This window comes from Pungitius pungitius, chromosome 5 (genome assembly GCF_949316345.1).
Source record: "Pungitius pungitius chromosome 5, fPunPun2.1, whole genome shotgun sequence".
Lineage (NCBI taxonomy): Eukaryota > Metazoa > Chordata > Actinopteri > Perciformes > Gasterosteidae > Pungitius > Pungitius pungitius.
This window is the reverse complement of record NC_084904.1, coordinates 19,125,031-19,147,492: the sequence shown is the minus strand read 5'-3', so window position 1 is coordinate 19,147,492 and position 22,462 is coordinate 19,125,031. Positions and strand designations below refer to the sequence as shown.

The 22,462-nt window shown below is 44.3% G+C and overlaps 3 protein-coding genes and 1 non-coding gene across 7 annotated transcripts; 3 read left to right on the top strand and 1 right to left on the bottom strand.

The window, feature by feature from the left end:
• Positions 1-132: 132 nt before the first annotated feature.
• On the top strand, positions 133-8,989 carry lrp13 (low-density lipoprotein receptor related-protein 13). 3 transcript variants are annotated; one of them, XM_037483658.2, is made up of 25 exons: positions 133-336; positions 431-577; positions 730-945; positions 1,063-1,260; positions 1,537-1,752; positions 1,867-2,058; positions 2,357-2,572; positions 2,678-2,896; positions 3,115-3,327; positions 3,403-3,632; positions 3,860-3,989; positions 4,254-4,438; positions 4,636-4,822; positions 5,201-5,416; positions 5,497-5,680; positions 5,764-5,965; positions 6,089-6,253; positions 6,362-6,562; positions 6,649-7,198; positions 7,273-7,392; positions 7,632-7,739; positions 7,841-8,074; positions 8,155-8,533; positions 8,644-8,752; positions 8,833-8,989. In XM_037483658.2, the coding sequence occupies exons 1-25, from the start codon at positions 279-281 to the stop codon at positions 8,854-8,856; spliced, it is 4,899 nt and encodes a 1,632-aa protein (XP_037339555.2). In that variant the 5' UTR covers positions 133-278; the 3' UTR covers positions 8,857-8,989. The 3 variants fall into 3 exon arrangements, with proteins under 3 accessions (XP_037339555.2, XP_062418469.1, XP_037339557.2); XM_062562485.1 differs by lacking the exons at positions 730-945; positions 1,063-1,260; XM_037483660.2 differs by lacking the exons at positions 1,063-1,260; positions 1,537-1,752; positions 1,867-2,058; positions 2,357-2,572 and having other exon boundaries at positions 8,833-8,988.
• A 461-nt stretch (positions 8,990-9,450) lies between these two features.
• On the bottom strand, positions 9,451-13,126 carry rchy1 (ring finger and CHY zinc finger domain containing 1). The gene is made up of 9 exons (XM_037483563.2): positions 13,038-13,126; positions 12,418-12,537; positions 11,961-12,076; positions 11,727-11,805; positions 11,575-11,619; positions 11,414-11,472; positions 10,985-11,014; positions 10,590-10,710; positions 9,451-10,452 (listed from the first exon to the last, which is right to left on the bottom strand). Exons 1-9 carry the CDS (start codon positions 13,086-13,088, stop codon positions 10,243-10,245), a joined length of 831 nt encoding a protein of 276 aa, XP_037339460.2. The 5' UTR covers positions 13,089-13,126; the 3' UTR covers positions 9,451-10,242.
• Positions 13,127-14,664: 1,538 nt separating this feature from the next.
• On the top strand, positions 14,665-14,735 carry trnag-ccc (transfer RNA glycine (anticodon CCC)). Its single transcript has one exon. It is a non-coding gene; the product is annotated as a tRNA-Gly (tRNA).
• A 354-nt stretch (positions 14,736-15,089) lies between these two features.
• Positions 15,090-22,074, top strand: LOC119225094 (cytotoxic granule associated RNA binding protein TIA1-like). 2 transcript variants are annotated; one of them, XM_037482768.2, is made up of 12 exons: positions 15,090-15,332; positions 16,108-16,204; positions 16,422-16,520; positions 17,783-17,837; positions 18,081-18,168; positions 18,321-18,396; positions 18,599-18,707; positions 18,797-18,892; positions 19,223-19,307; positions 19,481-19,619; positions 20,041-20,204; positions 21,778-22,074. In XM_037482768.2, the coding sequence occupies exons 1-12, from the start codon at positions 15,304-15,306 to the stop codon at positions 21,914-21,916; spliced, it is 1,176 nt and encodes a 391-aa protein (XP_037338665.1). In that variant the 5' UTR covers positions 15,090-15,303; the 3' UTR covers positions 21,917-22,074. The 2 variants fall into 2 exon arrangements, with proteins under 2 accessions (XP_037338665.1, XP_037338664.1); XM_037482767.2 differs by having other exon boundaries at positions 18,794-18,892.
• Positions 22,075-22,462: the final 388 nt, after the last annotated feature.

The window sequence follows — 22,462 nt, the reverse complement described above, 5'->3', positions numbered from 1 at the left end:
AATAAACAGATTATTAAAAGCAAAATGTTAAAATAAAATAATACTTAAATTATTTCACTGTCAGTCTTGAAGGGCAGGGTCTATAATAACGTTTTTTCTTCCCTTTATGTATAGTGTGATTACCTTAGCAGCTACAAAGGCTAACATGACAACAGTCCTTGGCCCCTCCTCCCACTAAGGTGTTTAGTTAGGATTCATTGGGGTCACCTGGTACCCTTATAAAATGCCACCCCAAAGTGCTGGAAAATATTCGGTCTTTTTTTATCGAGTCTGTGGCAATGGGTGGATGCATGCCTCTATGTGTTGTCTTATTTCTATGGTCAGGCCTTTTGCAAGGTGAGAAAAACTCATTTCATACTGTCTGAAAAGTTTTTATTGGGTGTATTTGTTTTTTGTGTTTGGCATCTCCTGTTTCAAACTGTTGTTTCAGTTCACAGCATTTCTTTGAAGTGTAGCCGGGGCACTCAGATGTGCAAGGATGGGTCTGAATGTATCCTCTACGACAATCTGTGTGATGGAGAGCTTGACTGCAAAGATGGTTCCGATGAAGCGCACTGCGCTTCAGAATGCGTTAAAGGTATTTGACTGGAAGTCAAACTGTTGTCATTACTTGCTGAGGTTTGCTTTAACTTGCCTAGTCGGTTCATTTTTGTCACATACAGTTCTATCAAGAAAAATGGCCAACTTTGCTTCCATCAAAACATGTCTTCTGAAATTAAATTCCTGCAGATCAGTTCCTGTGTGCTCATGGGAAAAGGTGTGTAGACGAGGACCAGGTGTGTGACGGTGTTCCTCACTGTCAAGACCGTTCTGATGAAATTAATTGCAAGAAGCAGATTGATGGCTGTGTTTTTCACTGTGACCAAAACCATCGCTGCGTACCCGAAAACCTCCTCTGTGACGGGGAGAAGGACTGTTTAGACGGCACAGACGAAGCCAACTGCGGTGCGTTGAAAGTATTTGAGAGTAAATCAAATCTCAAAGAAGAGGAGTTTCCTTTCTTTGCATTGTAAGCTGTATTGCATCATGTTGACCCCTCCTTTTTCTTTTCATCTTCATCAGAGGACCAAGTGAAAGAAGCGCCTGGTTCAACCTCAATGCCTGTTACCTCTGCTGTCTCAACGCCGGTCAAGTGTCCTTTGGGCTCCATGCTCTGCAAGAACAGAGTACAGTGCGTCTCCTACAACCATTTCTGTGACGGAGAAACTGATTGCACGGATGGTTCAGACGAAAACGACTGTGCTTCAGAATGCAATAAAGGTACTGGAGATCAAACTGTTCTTCACTTTTAGGTTTACTTGAACTTTCACAGTTGGAATAATCTGTCACATACAGTTCTGAGACTGACTAAAATGTCTGGCAATCACTGTCTGGTAAGTGTTCAGTGGTAGGTACACTCAGTTTGAACTGATTAATTGTAAAACATTGGCATATTTTACTTTTTTCAATATACACTAATCAAACGTACCAGTAATTTGAGAGAAATTGTTGAATTCATTAAAGTAAACAATAATGTGTCGTGTCAAATGCCTGCAGACCAGTTCCAGTGTGCTCATGGGAAAAAGTGTGTAGACGAGGACCAGGTGTGTGACGGTGTTCCTCAGTGTCAGGACCGTTCTGATGAAATGAATTGCAAGAAGCAGGCTGAGAGCTGTGTTCATCACTGTGACCAAAACCGTCGCTGCGTACCCGAAAACCTCCTCTGTGACGGCGAGAAGGACTGCTTAGACGGCACAGACGAAGCCAACTGCGGTGCGTTGAAAGTATTTGACAACAAACTGATCTCTCGGAGGATTTACATTTGTTTGTTTTATTGTAAGCGGTATTGTGTGATCACGTTAACTAATTTTACTCCATCGGCATCAGAGGACAAAGAGGAAAAAGGACCTGGTTCCACCTCATTGCATGCTGTGTCTTCAACACCTGCAAAGTGTCAATTGGGCTCCAAGCTGTGTCAGAACGGAGTACAATGCGTCCCCTACAACCATTTCTGTGACGGAGAAGCTGACTGCAAAGATGGTTCAGATGAAGCGGACTGCGCTTCAGAATGCATTAAAGGTATTGGAGGTCAAACTGTTCACTTTGACCAAGTTAAAGCAAGCTTCTATCAGATGGCTTAATGTTGATCATCTACAATTTTGAAATGTTTAGCTGTCACTGAGGAGTTTAGAAGTAAGGAGACTACTTCAGTAAAGTGATGGGTTCTGATCAATCAATTTGTTGGTCAAAACATGCAATTATTTTGAATTTAAATTGGTTAAATTATTTTTTTTGTAACTAAATTAAAGCAATTCATTGACTCTGAAATAACATTGAGGTTATCAACAATAACGTGTCGTATGATGACTGCCTGCAGGCCAGTTCCAGTGTGCTCATGGGAAGAAGTGTGTAGACGAGGACCAGGTGTGTGACGGTGTTCCTCAGTGTCAGGACCGGTCTGATGAAATGAATTGCAAGAAGCAGATTGATGGCTGTGTTTTTCACTGTGACCAAAACCGTCGCTGCGTACCCGAAAACCTCCTCTGTGACGGCGAGAAGGACTGCTTAGACGGCACAGACGAAGCCAACTGCGGTGCGTTGAAAGTATTTGACAATAAACCGATCTCTCTGCAGAGGATTTGCATGGTAAGCAGTATTGCGTTATGTTGACCCCTCTTTTCCTTTCCATCTGCATCAGAGGACAAAAAGGATGATGTGTATGAAAAGCAAGAAGGGCCTAGTTCAACCTCCTTGCCCGCTACCTCTGTTGGCTACTCTACCCCTATAAAGTGTCCATTGGGTTCAAAGCCCTGCAAGAACAACTTTCAATGTGTCCCCTACAACCATTTCTGTGATGGAGAAGCAGACTGCAAAGATGGCTCCGATGAGGAAGAATGCACATCTTCTTGTGAAACAGGTAATCTCGTGGGTGTGATCTCTCGTAGATGGGTCAACAAATGTTGCTGTATTGGCTTCTATCACTTCAGCAAATTCTCACTAAGTGAGACTTGTGTTGTTCTGAATGTAGTCTACAAATGCTACCATAAATCATTTGCACATCACTCTTAGTTAACAACTCACAAAGTTATAACTAGTTATGCCAGCATCCTTATTATTCCACACGGTCTCCTGCAGACCAGTTCATGTGCGCCCACGGACAGAAATGCATAGAGCAAGGCCAGGTGTGTGACGGCGTGCCTCAGTGCCAGGACCGCTCGGATGAGCTGCGCTGTGACCAGCAGATGATGGGCTGCGACCACCATTGTGACAACCTCCACTGCATTCCCAAAAGCTTCCTCTGTGACGGCGAGAGGGACTGCGCGGACCTCAGCGACGAGGCAAACTGTGGTATGTTAGTCGTAGAAGAGGCACGGCGTGCATGTGTGCCGCTCTGCTTGTACTCTGTGACTCTCCTCTCCGCAGACGAAATGGGCTGCAGCCCCACGGAGTTCCAGTGTGTCAGTGGCGCGTGTGTGTCGGCGACCATGCTTTGCGACGGTCACCCAGACTGCCAGGACCGCTCGGATGAGGCGGCCTGCGCCACCGTGCCGGTTTGCACCACCAAACACAGCTGCCCGCAGAGCAAAGAGTGTCTGGTTCAGGAGTGGCTCTGTGATGGAGATCTGGACTGTAAAGATGGCACAGACGAGAAGGTAAAGGTTCATATGCTGAAGGTTGATAATGTACATGTTTGTTCAGCTCAATTTATAGTACATTGTTACTGTTTGAATATCATGTGGCATAAAGGGATTTTGAGACACTAGGCCTAGTAAGATGTTCATATTGATGCTGGTTGCTTTAAAGCCAGGCATGAAATGGCGTTTCTTAAATTGGAACATACCCGTTTAGATGAAGGAATAATCTATTGGTCCTTCTTTAGGATTGTCCTGACTTGCCACTGAACTGTGGCAAGTTCCAGTGGTTGTGTAAATCCAAGACCAAGTGTGTCCCTACAGCCTGGAGGTGTGATGGCACAAAGGACTGTGACGATGGCAGCGACGAGGCTGAATGTGAGTTTACTGTTTAATTTCCGTTAAGTGACGTGAGGATATGATTTCAACTGAATGTCCAGCTGGTTATTTACTTTTGGCTGTATAGCGCTCAATTCCCACAGTTGCTGTTAGTTTGTACTTTAGCAAGTGGGCAAACTAAATAGACTTTTCAATGAGACTTTTACCAGTGACCCATCGGAGCCTAAACATTGTTTTTGAAAACTTTCAGCCAAGGGTTTTCCCGACATTCTGTATTAACATTGCAAATGTGCTTGAAAACAGGCGGGATGGTGACATGCCCCCCTCACCAGTTCCAGTGTGGCAGCCAGGACTGCCTGGATCAAATCCAGGTGTGCAACCACAATACAGACTGCGCAGACGGCTCAGACGAGGGCGTCAGCTGCCAGATTAAATGTGCAGAAGACAGCCACTGCTCTCAGGGCTGCTACAACACACCTCGGGGGCCGGTGAGGACCGTGTGTCGTTGACGTTGGCCAAATTAAAGTCCATCTAATTAACTGGAAAAATTTAAGGAAATGCTCTAGAAACAGATTTTTGTAAATGTAGCCGCACAATGTTTTTGACGGACTTTTTGGACTAATGACCCTGTGATAAGTGTAATTTAACAGCCGCACCCTCCTGACTAGTGTGTATTGCGGTCTAGCATTGTCGCTGTGCAGCAGGGTTTAGGCTCATGGAGGACGGGCTGACCTGTGCGGATATTGATGAGTGTGAAGACCGGTGGCCCAGCGTGTGCAGTCAGCTGTGCATCAACACTAAAGGCTCGTACAAATGTGACTGTTACCCGGGCTACATAATGGAGACCGATGGCCGCCGCTGCAAGATCACCGGTAAAGTCTTTCTGTGGACAACATTCTTTTTGGGGGAAAAATACGTTTTTGGCATCATAGGGAAATGCACTTTTCACAACAAAGTTTGTTGCAGATTAAGTGTAGAGTCCACTCATGGCTTTCCATTAATTTTGCTCTACAGCCATGAGCTGCTTTTTCTTAGCATAACGTGGGGTGATTGTCAGCATGTAAGATGAGACCATCCATCGGTCAGCAGCTCTAAAACATTGCTATTGGGTCTATATGCTTATGTTGTAAAAGTTCCATTTATTTGCAAGACTATTTCTTTGACGTTTGTCTTTACAATGCCTCCATACCTTCAAAGGGGGCCCTGACAGGGAACATTTTGGCAGACTTGTTCCTCCTCTCTCCCCTCAGGTGAACCCCTTCTGTTGCTGTCGATCCAAACTGACCTGTTCTTGTTCGGCCTGCGCAGCGGTAGCCTAGACATGTTGTCGTTGTCCTCTGCCAAGAAGGCCATCCTCTCCCTGGACTACGACTGGAGGGACCAGAGGGTGTTTTGGGTCAGTCTGGACACTGACAGCATCAGGTGGTCATCGCTGGACCAGAAGTCCACCGGAACGCTAATTAAAGGTCTGTGCAACGCAAACTCTGTAGACTATTGTAGGTCGATGGGGATGCTGATCTCGACCTGTAATGGCTGCTTTCAACAGGTGTCCGAGCAGATTCTATTGCTGTTGACTGGCTCGGGAGGAACGTGTACTGGATTGACGGCGTGAACAGCCAGATTGTTGCAGTCAGACTGGGCAAAGGCACTGTGACGTCGGTGGACCACAGCATTATCCTGGACGAAGACCTGGATCAGCCGCGCTCTCTGGCACTGCTGCCTCAAAAAGGGTCCGCAAAGACCATTTCATTCTTTTAATGTGTGTGATCTCATAAGAATTCAGACGATCATGGCGTTCAAATGTTTCTACCAGGCTGATGTTCTGGACTGAGATCGGTAATGTAGTGAAGATAGAGCGTGCCGGGATGGACGGGTCGGAGAGGATAGCGGTGGTGAACTCCAGCCTGGGCTGGCCGGGTGGCGTGGCCGTGGACGCAATCTCCGAAAGGGTCTACTGGACGGATGAGAGGCTGAGAGCGATTGGATCTGCAACTCTGGCTGGAAATGACATTCGGGTCACTTTTTAAATGCTAAACACTAAATATTAAATCTATCCTCCATGGTGCACTTAATCATTTTTTTTTTTTTTTCTCGTTCAAAAATGTACTGAAGTAATTCTGTCTAACTGGAATTTTCAGATTCTGCAGATGAAAGAGACAAACAACCCCTTCTCCGTCGCGGTGTTCAATGACATGCTCTACTGGTCTGATGCCAGGAAGCGAGTGGTACTGGCGGCCCATAAAATTTCTGGCAAAAATCTGAAAGTTCTTCTGAAAAGACCTGGACAACCATTTGGTGTGAAGGTGGGCAAAAGGATAGAATTACCCTGCAAGATGGGGGCTGAATTTGGATCCATTTTTGTGCAAGGATGCATGATTAAGACACTACTCCGTTCCCTTCTTGGTCTGCAGGTCATCCACCCGTTCCTCCAGCTGGGCGTTGAAAACCGATGCGAGAAGATGCGCTGTTCCCACATGTGTGTGTTCGCCCCGGGACCCAAGGCCGTGTGCAAGTGTCCCGCTGGTCTCATACTGGCCGAGGATGGCCTTACCTGCTCCAGCATGGTCAATTCAGCCTACCTGCTGATGCTGTCTCCCTCTACCGTCACCAAGGTTTCATATTATTTATTCAAATGTATACACAATCTACATTTTTAAAGGAAAGCTATATATATTTTGGCTAATGCGTTACCCGACAGATCTACTTGCAGTCCCGACACGCGGCAGCAGACCTGCAGGGCTGGCCTGAACACCTGGCCCTGCAGGTGCCTGGCATCAACGAGGCCACCATCATGGATTACAGCCTACGCGACCTTACGCTGTTGGTGACGGACGACGGCACGACTTCCCTCAGCGCCTTCACGCTGAGGGGCTCCGACTTGTACGCTCAGGGCCAGCTTCTGAAACTCTTGGGGAACACCATCACCGCCATGGCCGTGGACTGGGTGACGGGCAACGTCTACTGGAGCGGCAACAAGCAGAACCGCCTGCAGGTGACCTCCGTCCCCGGCGCGCGCACGGCCGTTCTCATAAAGGAAGGCATTGGGAAGCTGGAGTCCATCGCCCTCCACCCTCCCAGCGGAAGAGTCTGCTTCACCAACGTGCGTCTGCAGGGCACCGACGCCAAGGCCACCGTAGAGTGCGCCGACATGGACGGGGGCAAGGGGAGTGTGGTGTGGCAGGATGCCGTCCGGCCCACATCTCTGGTCTTCTCCAGTAACGGGGATACGATTTACTGGGCAGACAAGGGTGAGAATCGATGGATGTAGTTTTGGTACCACGCACGCAGTGTAGTTTGTAACCTGGCTTTGCTTCCTGCCCAGGTTTGGGGACCATCGGCTCTGTCAAGCTCGACAAGACTGGATACAGAGAGTTGAAGGCCGGTGAGGGCCTGGCTGCTGTGGCGCTGACTGATTCGGTTCTGCTCTGGATGACTGTTAGTGGTAAGCTGCTTTTATTCCATGTATACTACATGGCTCACGTTTTGGTTTGGCTGTTAAACATAACTTGATCTCAATTGTGTTCTCTGCACTTTTTTTTATTTTTTATAATCTCCATAAATCCAAAGCTTGACCTTATTCTTACGTCACAAATGGCCTTTGTAGTAACATTCCATCACACTGGATGGTCTTAGAATTATAAACTACCTAGATGCAGTATTTTTTTTTTTTTTCCCTTCCAGACAAGAAAAGGCTTTGGTACAGAGATGAGCATAAGGAAAACAAGTTATGGTTTGAAGTTGACACAGAAGTGATCAGCTTAAAGGCGTTCAGCAAGTCCAGTCAGACCGGTGAGTAACAACCGCAACTATTTTGCTGTTCTATTGTAGGAGGGTCCATACGTGAGCTTACTGAGGTGATGGCTGTCAATCGACGTATTTATTTTTCACAGGTTCTAACCACTGCTCAGAAAACAATGGCAACTGCCACCACTTGTGCCTCGCAACCCCAGCAGGACGAACATGCAGGTGTGCCCATGACCAAATCCTTTTAAATGCCACCCACTGTGGCCCGGCGCAGCACTGCTCCGATGGCAGCAGGCAGTGCCTGGATCAGCTCTCGTGCCAGCCTATCGAGAAGTTCTGTAACGGCCACGTTGACTGCCGTGACCACTCGGACGAGAACTGTGAGTCTGTATTATGAACTCCGTGAGAACTAGAAAATGGACATGTAGAACATGACTTCTCTATATCGCTGTATTTTCAGGCGCCGGTCTGAAGCAACCAACCGCGGTCGAGGACGTTGCACCCACCCAGCCCCACAGCTCCTCTCCACCTTCTCCGCCCCCTCTGAATCTCTCTGAAGTAACGGGCCTCAACGCCACTCTTGCCGTTGGTGTTGTGGTCAAGGACCTGGACGCGCAGCAGTGCAGCCACAGTCGCTGCAGTGGCAACGGCCGCTGCGTCGACGCCGATGGCCACACCACGTGCGTGTGTTCACTGGCCTACAGCGGCGAATTCTGTCAAGACCACATCCTGAAGGCCATGCAGGGTCCCATCATCTACGGCGGCGCGGGGATCTGTGCGGGAGTGGTAGTCATTGCCGTGGTGGCGGTTCTGGTGACGCGGAGGAGTGCCAACACGAGGTTTGTCCGTTAAGAAGAATCCACTTTAGACTGCAGTGGTGATGGGGGTGAAGTGCTTTCCACGTATAGCAAAAGTTGCGCCGGTTCACTTTTATATTTCCTTCCTGCAGGAAAGGGCGCCCAGCAGAAGGGAATGGAACTACTATGATGGATCTGGAGAACAAAGCTGAGACCACCCCGAGCACAGACGCTTCCCCAGCAGACGCCACCAAACCAGAGGTTTACTTCAGTTGAGGGGTGGGGAGGTGAGATACTCATTTGTTACTGTACTTGTGGAGTGACTTTCTTTCTCTTTGCAGGAAGCGGGATCCTCTGTGGGCTGAGGCTGATTCTTGGGCAGACAGTTTTTTTAAATAAACAAGTTTATTTTGAATCGTTGCTTTGGTTTTCTTAACATTGTTTTAGTCAGTCAACGTTGGTGGGCTGACAAACGTAAAGTTGTTTTAAATGGATTTAAGGTTGAAAATCTCAAACAAGTAATTTAGTTACTGCTGTCCACAAGTACAGCCTCAAAGAGCTTTTAATAACTTTTAAAAAAAAATTTAGATTACAATTTAACTCTACTGAACATGATATGCGTTTCACCCTACATTAATTTGCTATTTTAAAATACTTTTTGAAAAGTGGCATTTGATCCAGTTCAGGAGAAGTTCTCACTAAAACTTAACCAATTGACTTTAGAGGGTAGGAATAAATAACTTATTCTATAGCAGGAAGAAACTTGGACTAATTTACACACCCACCAATGATTACAAGACCTAAATGACAAATTGGGATTTACTTTTGTCAGATGTGCAGGTCTAAGACTTTACAGCTCAGTAGGTCGTAGAACTTGTTTAATGACACTGGTAATGATCACTAGTTGCTGTAAGTAAATGTATTTTGAGATAAAATAGTGGCTGAAATCCAGTACTTTAGCTTTATTTCAGCAAGTGAGTGCAATGAAATATCTGAAGACACTTTGGTTGTAAATTGAGCATCAGTCACCAGAGGATTCAGCAAAGTCCTGAGCCTGGTGAGAATAAATCTAGTGGAGTGACATCTGCCATCTCACCAGTCAAGTTGGTATACCCGTTTTACTTTTACTTCCATTTAATATCAGTCTTTATTTTGGGTGAGGTGCACTAAATATTACCATGCACATTTGTAGTTCAACTTTTACACATTCTGCATTTTATTTCAATCCTGTGCAATTACACATTGGCAATATGTGAGTTAACTCTCCGGGAGACATTTCTACTTGGATCTGACAAAAGTAGTTAAATAGTTGTTTGGGGAGATAAAGGACTATATTTTAAGCTTACACCCATGTCAACACTATCTTACAGAGAACATTAAAATCTGTTAAGAGTTAACAGTCCCTGAACAAGCTGAAAACGACCATGACGTGTCCGATATGGCAACGTTTCCACCACCAGAAAAAGTAAACCTGCTGAACCTTTCTATTTCGTATCATGGTGCCACACAGTGGCTCAGTGGTCAGACTGTCACCCCAGTAAGTCCTTCCTGGCGCAGATGGCCTGTAGGTGTGAATCCTGTGATGGACTTTTTCTTGCCCAGATAAGTTCCAGCCGTGACAATGATAAATGAAAACAGAAAATAGTTGTTTTTTTAAATATGTACAATCTAAGAATGTCAATTTGTACACTCATTGTCAGTTAGGGCAAGTGAGTGAACAAGGTAAACGTCTAAACTACAAACGTTGGTTTTTAATCTGGCGTGGGCGATTGAGGTTGATCTTGCGGCTCTGACTCCGTTTCTGCCTCATTCTCAGCGTCCTGCTGCTGCGGTTGTTGCTGCTGCTGCTGCTGGATGAGTCCTCCATCCTGGGCGGTGTTGTAAGAACCACAGCCACTGCACTTCATGCCCAACACGTGGAAAGGCACCGTGCAGTGGGTTTGGCAGTCATTACATATAATCTATAATGAGGGAAAATGTTTTAAACGATTAGGTAAAATGTTATGGATGTCACAACATCCCAAAGTCCCTTCTCTATTGAATTGTACGAGCTGTCATTAAAATTTAAATGTAAAATGTAGCATTACTGAGGTCTTACTTTGACAGTTGCACCCTGGTATTCAGGAGGCATTGGTGACATGGAAATCTCTTTGTCAATCTCATCCCAGTGGGGGTCCATTTCCCAGGCAGAGTGCATACACAGAGGACAGCGATACGCTCTAAAACCAATGACAACAAAAATCTGATTTAGTGGGAGGACTCACTCGCCATGCGGCACTGAGGATCCATACACACATGCAGCAGGTCAGAGATCAGCTTTTCTCACAGCTTCGGTGTGTCCAATAGTCAAATGTTCATTGGCGGACACAGACTTTGGATGGAATCATATTAAATAATAGATAGGACACATAAATGCCTGAAAAACCAATGCACAAATAAATGTGTGTATTTTGCTGGACTATGAAAGAAATTAGAAGAAATTATTAAACGTACCCCGTTTTGACCATGTCATCAAAGCAGGTTCTGCAGAGAAGGTAAACAAATGCGTCAATTACTTACTATCAGAACAAACCCTCAACTATAATTACTAAGAGAATTGTGTTATTTTTCAAAATAAAATATTTTTCAGAAAGATAAATAAAGGGTTTTCTTTCTCTGTGGCCCGGTGGTTGAGGACCACTGATCTACAATACGTTATCATATTTCCAATTGCTTTTATGATTTGATCAGTTTTCTATTTGTGATTTACAGATACTACGACTTCAATTGAAAAAGTAGTAGATAAGAGTAATCCATCTACGTAGAAGTCCATCTGGCAAATGCCACACAGTGTAAAGAACAATTGTGATGTAACAAACAGCCAAAAATAAAGAATTAAATCGGACAACACTGAGCCAATAGTATTTAAGGAACAACTCATACTTGTGTAGAAGATGGCCGCATGGAAGAACGTGAGCACCAATTCTGGAGGTGTGAATATCCTGTGTAGACAACACAAAATCATGTCCAATCCAGGTGAATTTAATTGATTGTGGGAAGAAAAAAAAAATCAACAGCCCTGTTGTTAATTATATTTTCATTACCTCCATACACACTGGGCAGTTCTGCCGTGAAACATTTTCAACGCACTGAAACATAGAAGAAAAAATGTAAATAACAGCAATACGGACACTCATTTCCTCATCGCATCGAATACAGATGTTTGCATCACGAACAGGTGCACGCCAATAATCACCTTGTGGTTTCCCTGCAGATCCTGAGCTAAACACAGGTTGCACTTCACACAATGGAAATACTTCTCCCTGGGCCCAATCCTGTTGGGGTCCAAACACAATGTCACTGACCCAGATCACAATTACCTCCTGAATGAATGGCGTGTGACATGACAATGACTGACAACATGGGGGGGGGAGATGGTGCGAGACCCAACGCTGCTTACATGCAAGTACGGGGACTCACGGTTACTCACCTGCATATTCCACACGGCTGACAGTGGTACTGCTTCTTATCCTTGTCGAACAGGTGGCAGATGTCACAGTAATACTCCCCAAACTGTGAATGACACTGCTGGCAAGTCTGCTGTGCCTACAAGAGGGACATCTTTCATTTGTACCATTCAATTTTTTTTTTAGATTAGATTAGATTCAACTTTATTGTCATTGCACAGGGTACAAGTACTGAGGCAACGAAATGCAGTTTAACATCCAACCAGAAGTGCAAAATAGCAAAAAGTGCAGAGTATGTGCATATGTAAAGTGTAATAGTGAATAAATAGATATGTACAGTACGAAATAGTGTGCAATAACACACTATTTTTCTTGATGTTATCCACTGCATAAAACAACACTTAGTGGTACTGCTACAGCTGACTATAGATTTGAAGCATGCCAGCGGTCGTTGTTGTTGTTGTTGTTGTGCTCAGTTACCTGCTGCACGGTCTGACACTCTGAGCACTGCACCTCGCTGACTTTGAATCTGTCCATCTGGTGGCTCTCCTCTGCATCGTGGCACAGCCGACACACGTACAGTTTACCACAGCAAGGTGCCTAAAGTGCATTAAAAACAAACAAAAACGCGATCACACGGTCAGCGGGCCGCGGCGGAAGCTGTGAAATAGTCAACGAACAAATATACTATCTTGGAAGTAAATAATAAAACAAATTATAACCGATGTGTGAATGTAACGTTAAGAAATAAATGCCACCTATGAGTGACGCTGTGACATGCTAACGTTAAATAACGACATAACCGTAGTCACTAAACTATGATGCTCTTTAGTTTCCATAATTGTATTTAACATATAACGTAATACACCTATGAGACGAACTAATCTCATAACCATTCAGTTGCTGCGTTACTTCACGAGTTTAACGTGAACTAACGTAGAGTTAACGTTAGCTAGCTAAGATAGCCGACGTTACAAGCTAGGTAGGTTAGCTGTAAGTGGTTGCTGCTATAGCTACATAGTAGCTCTATTCTTTATAGCAGAGTCAACGTAAGGCGTATATATGCAAGTATATGCAATACGTTTAAAAATGTAACTCACTTTCAACAAGCAGCTGCGAACATAATGCTCGCAACCGACAGCCGCAGCCATGGTTTTTCACTGCGGTCAACTGAGCCGACACTTGAATTTTAGTGCACGTTTATGCTGACATTTACGGTATTAAACACGTAACCGGAAAAAAGGCTATTTAAATAGTAGATTCCGGACAATGATAGAAGTGTGTATGTAGAGGACCTCTTTGACTACTCGTGTACTACTAGGATGATGAATATGAAATAATTTTACTGTAAAAATTTGGAGATTTCTCCAAACTATTGAGGAATCTGTTTTTATTGCAGCTCAAATCTGGAGAAATTATATTTTTGAACATGTATTTATGGGACTTTTACTTTGAAGAAATATCCAAACCTGTACAGTAAAAATGTTCGATATGTATCATGGTAGTAGTCTAAAAGGTCCTTAACACAGGTACATTGGTCTTTGCCTGGAACTATTGCTAAATTGCAGTCCAAATGTAGAGAAATGGTGTTTTGGAACTTGCAAAATATGACTTTTTCTTTGCAGATATTTTAAAATCTGTACAGTGAAAATGCTTGATTCATCATGGTAGTAGTCGGAGAGGTCCTTAACACCCATGCATTGGTCTTTGTGTGGAACTATTTAGGGATCTGTTTTTATTGCAGTTCAAATATAGAGAAATGATCTTTTTGAACTTGCAAAAATGTGACTTTTGATATGGGGCTTTTACTTTGTCCAGTAAAAATATTGCATTTATTGTACAAGAGTAGTCAGACTGGTCCCTAACCCACATACTTCAGTCATTCTCCAGAATATTTGATTAAATAGCTTTTATTCCGGTCACTTGCTTAATACCGTAAATGTCACCATAAACGTGCACTAAAATTCAAGCGTCGGCTGAGTTGACCACGGATATCCGAGTGTCGGCTCAGTTGACCGCAGTAATTTTTCAGTATCAGAGTGCTCGCTCCTCCTTCTAGTAGCAAAACCGGTGCTCTTTCTTCTTCGTTTATTTTACGGCGTAAACACAGCAAATGTGAATTCCTCCCTTTTAGAATTACAGGCGAAGCACATATTGTTTTATTACATGCATTCTTCCCCCTGTGATTCTGCGAGCTTTCCTAAAGACAAAACGTGAGAATCACACTAATGTTGCTTTTATTGGTTATGCAATAATACCGTAGACCCTTCACACAAACTGTCCCGCCTCCGCCCTTTTGGAAGGCGCTGTACAGTAAAACCACCAGAGACCGGAAACGCTTCCTCCCTTAGGCCTTCGATGAACACTTATATTTAAACAATACTTATAAATATAAATCATTGGCCAAGCGTATAAAATGTTGGACACATATTTAAATTATACAGTCGTTAAATGTTTCTTCTTACAGCTGTTCTAGTTTATTTGTTTTCATTGTTTCATGTTTTATGTTATCATGCCAATGAATTATTCTGATAATTATTTCTCTCTCTATATGTAAATTGCATTTTCTCACGTCAAGTTAAGCCTTTGAAGGTGGAATTTGAATCACGTTTCATTTTTTTGTGCCATTGTTGAGTAATCGTGTTTCACAACCCTTTTCTACACTTATGCCCAAACTCTTTGTTTTTATTAGATTGATAGATAGTTATTTTCTCTCCATAGCCATCTGCGCCGCTGGTGTAGTGGTATCATGCAAGATTCCCATTCTTGCGACCCGGGTTCGATTCCCGGGCGGCGCACGTGTTTTCTTTTTTGAAAACTTGATTTGGAAAACAAAATTTAAGAATGTCGCACCATTGATTGATGAACTATAGGTAGTAACTCTCAAACCGACCACCTATCCACATAACATGGTACATTCACTTCGCTCCCTAAATTGTGTTTTTTCATAGATGTTTGCAGTTGCAATTTCTTTTAACAATCAAGCTGGGCGATTAAGCAATGTCCTCAATTAGGCTACTGGGATACATTATTCTACGCTGTTATGTAAAAAATAGCCAGGTTTTGTAGCTTATGCCATAAAAATGTACATGCACATCTTTGTCTGTGGGAGAAAGAGCTCTTGATTTTTGGCTTCATTTCAGCGCGCAGGTTGACGCTGCTGACGCCGCTCCTCCGCCATCTTCAACTTCCTATTGTTTGCATCAGACTGAGGCTGTCTGCGGTGTGCGCGAGAGCAGAATCGGCCACCGATTTATAATTTAATCGTAGATACAGCCTTTACGTTCACGGTCGCCCCGAGTTCGGCACAAACCCTTTTTATGTCATTGGATTAAAGAGCTCTCAGGACGCGACCACTCAACCGCGATGATGGAGGACGATCAACCCAGAACCTTGTGAGTAAACCGCGGCGCTGTCTATGTCCTGGAAAGGAAAGGCTCGGCGTGACTACGGCGCGTCTCGAAATGTTTCCACGTTGTTGTTTCAATTTTCAAACTGTAAAACCCGGTCATTTTGTAACATAAATGAACATTTAATCACGTTTATCGCAGCATGTGGAAAAGGGGCACCATTTGTGTATACAGTACACATGTTGTATTTGTTTGTTTTAACGTGAAGTTCTGTTTTAGTTGTATAAATAGACGGAACCGTAACTTGCCTGAAAATGAAACTGAATGGCTAGCTAATGCTAGTCATCCTTAGCCAATGATGCAAACGCAGCTAGCCACCGTCCTTCTTTTCAAAAGCAGTATTTTTTACTCTACGCTATATTCATTCACGACAACGTTCGTGTTTTATCAGCCACGGGCAGGCCCTCATTGAGTGGATATTATTTTAGTGCCGCTTGTTGCCAAGCCACCTAGCATGAGGCCCTTATGAACCGGCTAGCGTTTTCTTTAGCTAGCTTAGCCGACGGCAGACAAGCCACGTCAACGCTCGGATAGACGGCCCGGGACGGCTCCCGTTAAGACTGGTCGTACTCTGGTTGTCCGTGTGAAATCGAGACCATGCCCAGTTTTATATTTAGTCCACTATCGTTGCGTTTGTGTTAATTCGAGGAATTGTTATGGGTTGTAGCTAGCCTGGTTAACTAGCCTTTGTTTGCGTGCTACTTCCTGTTTGACAAAGACTCAATTTTCCCCTCTGCCATTTCTCTCTCCTTGTTTGCAGGTATGTGGGGAATCTGTCCAGGGATGTCACCGAGCCCCTCATTCTACAGGTCTTCACCCAAATAGGTCCCTGCAAGAGCTGTAAAATGATAGTCGATGTGAGTGTTGCCCTCCCTGGTGTATATCCCCGATAGGAAATGGCAATCAACAGTAGCCCGATATGTTGTGGGGATGCTCGTGAAAGTCACAATCTGCACATGTGTGTGATACTGATCGAAACCAGTAACTAACACTGGGTGGCTCTTGTCATCTGCAGTGGTTAAATTGTCCCCCCCTTTGATGTGTATTATATCCGTCTTGTTTTCCCATTGACAGACGGCTGGAAATGATCCGTACTGCTTTGTGGAGTTCTATGACCACAGGCATGCTGCTGCCTCATTGGCAGCCATGAATGGAAGGAAAATAATGGGTAAGGTAAGCTATCGTGTCTACAGGGTGAGTGCGGTCGGGCGGGCTTTGGGTTTGGGTACTGACTGTTGTATGCCTTCTAAATAAAATGAAGGAAAACTGCTAGTTGCTTGCATCTATATGCCGTTAATTCAACGGATTAGTTTGATTATTTACTTCCAAGTACCCAGCCAGAGATCAGAGTTGATTCGATTTTTGTTAAGTGTGAAGCTGCTGGAGTGGGTCTAAATCGGATCTTGACCGTTTCAATGCATCGCCGCTGCCAGGAAGCTATCTCTATGGGAGTCAAATATATTAGGCAGTGGTGTTAAATCCAGAGGAATGTCGTCATCTTCTGGCTTTATTGTTTTAAGCAAAATAAGGTTTGGCAAGAGAATATACATATATGAATGTGCTTTAATTAAGGGATTCACTAAACAAGCCGCTGCTGCAACGTCCATTAAAGTCTTTGCGAACATATAAAGTCAATTTTGAAAGGAACAAAACGTCCGGGAGGAGCTTGACAATATTAGGTTACCTACAATAGAGCAAATAATTCAAATTTGCATCAGCAAAATGAAATGACTGCACAAAGGTTTGGGCTCTTCTTTGGAAGAATATGTCACACAGTGTAACTTGCATTGTCACGTCGTAAAACATACATTTCCCAATAATACAAGGTGGAGTTTAAAAACCTCACGCACACTCCCTTTTTAGAGTGATATTGTTTTAGACGTGAAACTAATGTAGTTATCTGTGAACCCTTTAAACTAGAAGTGGCCCATCGAACAGTAGAACTGCTCTGTGGCAAACCATCCTGGTTCTGTTTAACGAAACAGCCACGTGAGAGCAGGAAAATGGCTTAAACTAACATTTCCTATTACTTTATAGTTATTAGATCAAAAGAATAATGGTTAGATTCATGGATTAGCTGCAGACCTACACTGCTGAAGTCATCCAGCACCCAGAGTGAGATATTAGCATTTGTTGTTGGCTTCTGCCTCCCATAATGGTGTTTCAACATTAAAACAACGCTTTAGTATCGTGGTATCATTGTATTATTTTCTGTTAAAAGATTTGGTACAAGATTATTTTTTTTTTGGCACTAGATACACAGAAGACTAGAGTAAACAATAAGGTGCCATATCACATTAAATTGATTTAAAAAAACAAACAAAAAAAACAACGGAAGTAGATTTTTATGTCCGTGGAGATTTTAACCTAGAAAACGGTTTTATTTCAAGTGATGTAATCCTAACCCACCTGTTCTTTCTCTGCCCAATCTGCAGGAGGTCAAAGTCAACTGGGCCACGACGCCAACCAGCCAGAAAAAAGACACAAGTAGTAAGTACAGTGTTGGTGAATTTTAGGAACAGCAGTTATTTCCTTGCAACAAAACAACTCAACAGTTATTAAACAAGCAGTTCCACATTTAGTTGTAATGAACTAGGAAAGACTTTTATTTTATAAATGCTTACATATCTGTCATTTCACCCACATAAGGAAGAAGTCAGATTAGTGGAAAGTTTTAAGGCTTCAACCAGATTGTTTCTTGTAATGCGTCTAAAAGGTGTCTGTCCCCCACAGATCACTTTCACGTCTTCGTTGGAGACCTCAGCCCAGAAATAACTACAGAAGACGTCAAAGCTGCCTTTGGGCCATTTGGCCGGATATCGTAAGTATCCGGATTTACTGAGCAAAGAAAAAGAACAGGAAGCGTTGTTACCTTACCTACTGTAAAAAGAGGCGATTCCATTATTGGTTTTGGTTGTTAAGTTCTTTTAAGCTTCATGTTTTTAACACTCGTGCTCACGTGTTTGTCCACAGAGATGCTCGTGTTGTGAAAGATATGGCTACAGGGAAATCTAAAGGCTATGGCTTTGTGTCATTCTTCAACAAATGGGTTGGTACAGAGACCTTATTCACCTTACTGCAACATAACGCTTATTCTGCACTTCCTGCTGACTAGTTTAATCCTTCTCATTAAACCTGCCCCAAAACAAAGGGTTATTCTTCCAATGCGTTTCCCAAGGGATGCGCGGTAGATTTAACTTTACCAGACACCAGCTGGACGGATTAACCGGTCGCTTTCCCCCTTTCTCCAGGACGCAGAGAACGCCATCCAGCAGATGGGCGGTCAGTGGTTAGGAGGCAGACAGATCCGAACTAACTGGGCCACAAGAAAGCCCCCCGCTCCAAAGACCACCTATGAAAGTGCGTAGTCATGGTCATTGTTCACGTTTTGAACAAGATGTCGGATTCATGTATTAACGGCAGAAATGTGTCTCCCCCTCCCCCAGCAGGTAACTCCAAGCACCTTTCCTTTGACGAGGTAGTGAGCCAGTCCAGCCCAAGTAACTGCACTGTGTATTGTGGCGGAGTCAGCACAGGACTTACAGGTAAGGTTATATTAGTAGAACCACTACTACCATCAGTGGGGCGGTGGTAGGATCAGTTAGATCCAGCCAGGAGACACAGTTCATTAAATGGCAAATGGGATGTCGATAGTTATAAATGCCAGTGAACGCCACACGAAAAAGCGAGGCAATGATTTTCCTTTTTTTTTTTTTTTTTTTTAACCATTCAACATTCTTCCATTGAGGAAACCATCAACGCATCTATCTTTCTATCAAGTAGACTCCTACCTGAGAATGTTAGCATGCAACGTTAAACAACACATCAGTCCGCATAGAAATATCTAAACGCTCATTTTGTGTTTCGCCTTTCAGAGCAACTGATGAGACAGACTTTCTCTCCCTTTGGACAAATCATGGAAATCCGAGTTTTCCCAGACAAAGGCTATTCGTTCGTGAGGTATGTGGACGTTTCATATTAACTTCCTCTTTTAGTTGTCTTCCAACTCAAAGTGTGGTGCAAAACCTGTTGATCTTGGTCCTGCACATTCTTAATCGAGGACTGCAGCTTCTGGAAGCGAACATCTATGAAATCAGCGTGTCCTTGGTCTCTTTCTCCCTCTGTTTGTCCAGGTTTAACTCCCATGAGTCGGCAGCGCATGCCATTGTCTCTGTGAATGGCACCTCAATAGAGGGTCATATAGTGAAATGCTACTGGGGTAAAGAGACCCCAGACATGATGAACCCGATGCAGCAGATGCCTCTGCCCCAGGTAAGGACACACATACTGTGCTTGTCACATACTGTGCTTTTAAGGAACCGCTGTTTCCTTAAAAGCGAATAAGATGACGTAAGGCACAGAAGCGCTGCTGTGTATCCCGAGTCTCTCTTACCAATAGCATCGCTTCATTTGAACCACAGAATTGCAAAGGATTTCCCCTTAATTTAGTGTTGAAGCGGGCTGTGGGAGGGAATAGTGTGTCAAACTGTTGTGGCACAGCTCACGCTGACTACCTCACTGTCACGTGCACCTCATGGGACTCCCTGGGGACGTTGAGCAGGTTTGCACGTTGTCCCATCATTTGTATGCGTCCAGTAGCAACCATCCTTACGTCACCAAACGCGCAGGGGGGGGGGGGGTCATGTGATGAAACGTCATCTCCGTCTCAAACCAAACTTTTTGTACTTCACAGCAGAACAAGATGAGCTTCCCTGCGGCGGCGGCGGCGGCCCAGCCCTACGGCCAGTGGGGCCAGTGGTACGGCAACGGGCCCCAGATCAGCCAGTATGTCCCGAACGGGTGGCAGGTCCCCACCTACAATGTCTACGGCCAGGCCTGGAACCAGCAGGGCTTCAAGTAAGTAGCAGGGCGTGCACAGGGCTCCCCTTCACCGCCTCCTTCTACTCCAGCGCCACCAGAGTCCTCCCCCACCCCACCACTCCGACATCGGGGCAGCGAGAGCCGGCTCTGGCCACGGGGGGAGGGAGCCGTGACCTCCCTCCACGACCCCCCCACATCATGTCTCCTCCTCCCCCCCCCCCCCCCCCCCCCCCCTCGTCTGAGAGATAAACACAAACACACTCGCCCACACTGAACTATCTGAACTTTAATTTGTTGTTAATCATGTCGCCGACCCGCCTGCTCCCTGTGCAGAGCACGTCCTCCTGACCGAAGGGTTTCGTTCCAACGTGTTTTTGAATTATGGCGCATCATACTTCAAACTGTAGTCTGTTCCAAAAAGGATTGTAAGAAAGAAAAAGAAAACTGCCTTAAACTAGCTCGAAGCCTATTTCTTGAATTTCGTAACATTTAAAGATAACTGACTAAAGTGAGTGAACAAGATGAACGCTTACAGCCCAGAACAAAGTTTTCACTTCCTGTCCACGTCTGAGGGTGGTTTGATGTTAAAGAATTCCTTTCCCTTTTTGTACGATTGCCTACTGTGTGTAAAGACTGTTCTCTAAGGCTGTTCAGTTGCTTTTTGTTTGTCTACATTCATGTCATAGATTTTAACATTATTTTTCCTTTTTTTTTTTTTATTTCATTGATCTATTTCTACAAACATCCGAGCATCTGACCTGTATGTGAATGTCAACGGGGCATGTTGAATATCTTTTGTAGGTTGTTATCGAACTTTGTTTTTATTTAGGCAGTCTATGTGCAGTGACATTTTGTGCACCCAGGAAAAATAAAGGAGAGGCCAATACGTTGTTGACAGTCTAAAGTTCTTGGCGACCAGCTGTATAAATAGACCCTGTACAAAGGTGTTCGGTAACGAAAGCCATGCGAGTGTGTTTGATTGAATGTACAGTGAACGCACAACTCCAGAAAGAGAGCCGAGGCCTCTTGACTTTGAAGTTTGAAGATGATCCTTTATCTCCACACTGAATGTAGGCATTAGATCGATCAGATAAATCATCAGTGTTTAAATTTAACTTTTTTTTCTCCTTCTAAATACTTTGTAGCCAAACCTTATGTTGCAACCGGAATGAAAATGAGCCGCTGTTATCGACAGTTAGGGAGGGGGGGGGGTGTAAAAGTAATATTTAGCTTGCTGTGCTTGGGCTCTTGACTGCTTGTCCACCCGTATTTAATCAAATTACTTTTACCGTTGGCTCCTCCAAAGAACCCTCCACTCTTTCTTCTTTTTGTATTTTTGCTAGCTTGATTATTATTATTTTTTTTGCCCAGCCTGCCTCACCCTCACAACCTTCTGATAACTCTGTTTTGCCTTCTTGTTCTCATTCTAGACCTGTCCAGATTCTATTAGCTCTAATATAAACCCTTTTTTAGGCTCCCTTTCGCCTTGTCTCCTCTAACCTGCTGGCATTTTGTCTTTCTGTCTCCCCCTCTCCCCCCCCCCCCCTTTTACCCCATTCCTTCCTCTATTTCTCCCTCTCTCTCTCTCTCTTTACCTCGTTTTTTGCAGTCACTTACCGGCCAGTGCTGGGTGGACTGGCATGAGCGCCATCAGTAACGGTGGGGTTATGGAGCCCACACAGGGATTGAATGGGAGTATGCTAGCCAACCAGCCTGGTATGGGAGCCGCAGGATACCCCACACACTGATAGGTGGGCAGCGGGGGGGGGGGGGGGTTTCAGCTTCGTATTGGCTGTACGGTGCCTCGCTGGGCTTTGTAACACCGCCTCCACTTGTGGCAGGACTAAGACTTTTACTGGGATGTGGAACCTTATGGGAAGGGATTTCATGGTGGTGGTGGTGGTGGTGGTGGTGGGGGGGGGGGGGGGGAATTTGATCCACACAGGTATTTACACCCTTTGTGGGAGGGAGGACTGGCCATGGGCCAGAGCTCTTACCATTTTAAGTTAACTGTAAATGAGTATAACTGTAAAGGAGAAACTTTGGGATTTTTTTTTTTTTTCTTCGGGTTTTACAAATTGCTTCCATTTTCACATCTGTCCTCTCAGACGGCTGCAGAGGTTCTTTTTTTTTTTTTTTTTTTTTTGAGAAACTTAAGTCTGAGTTGTGCTAAGTTATGAAAGTTAGTTATTTGAGAAATGGTAATCTTGTTTTAATTTGTTCGCTCTTTTGGATTAAAATAAATTGCAGGGATTGTTGCCACTGCTGTTTCTCTGTAAGGACAGATGAACATT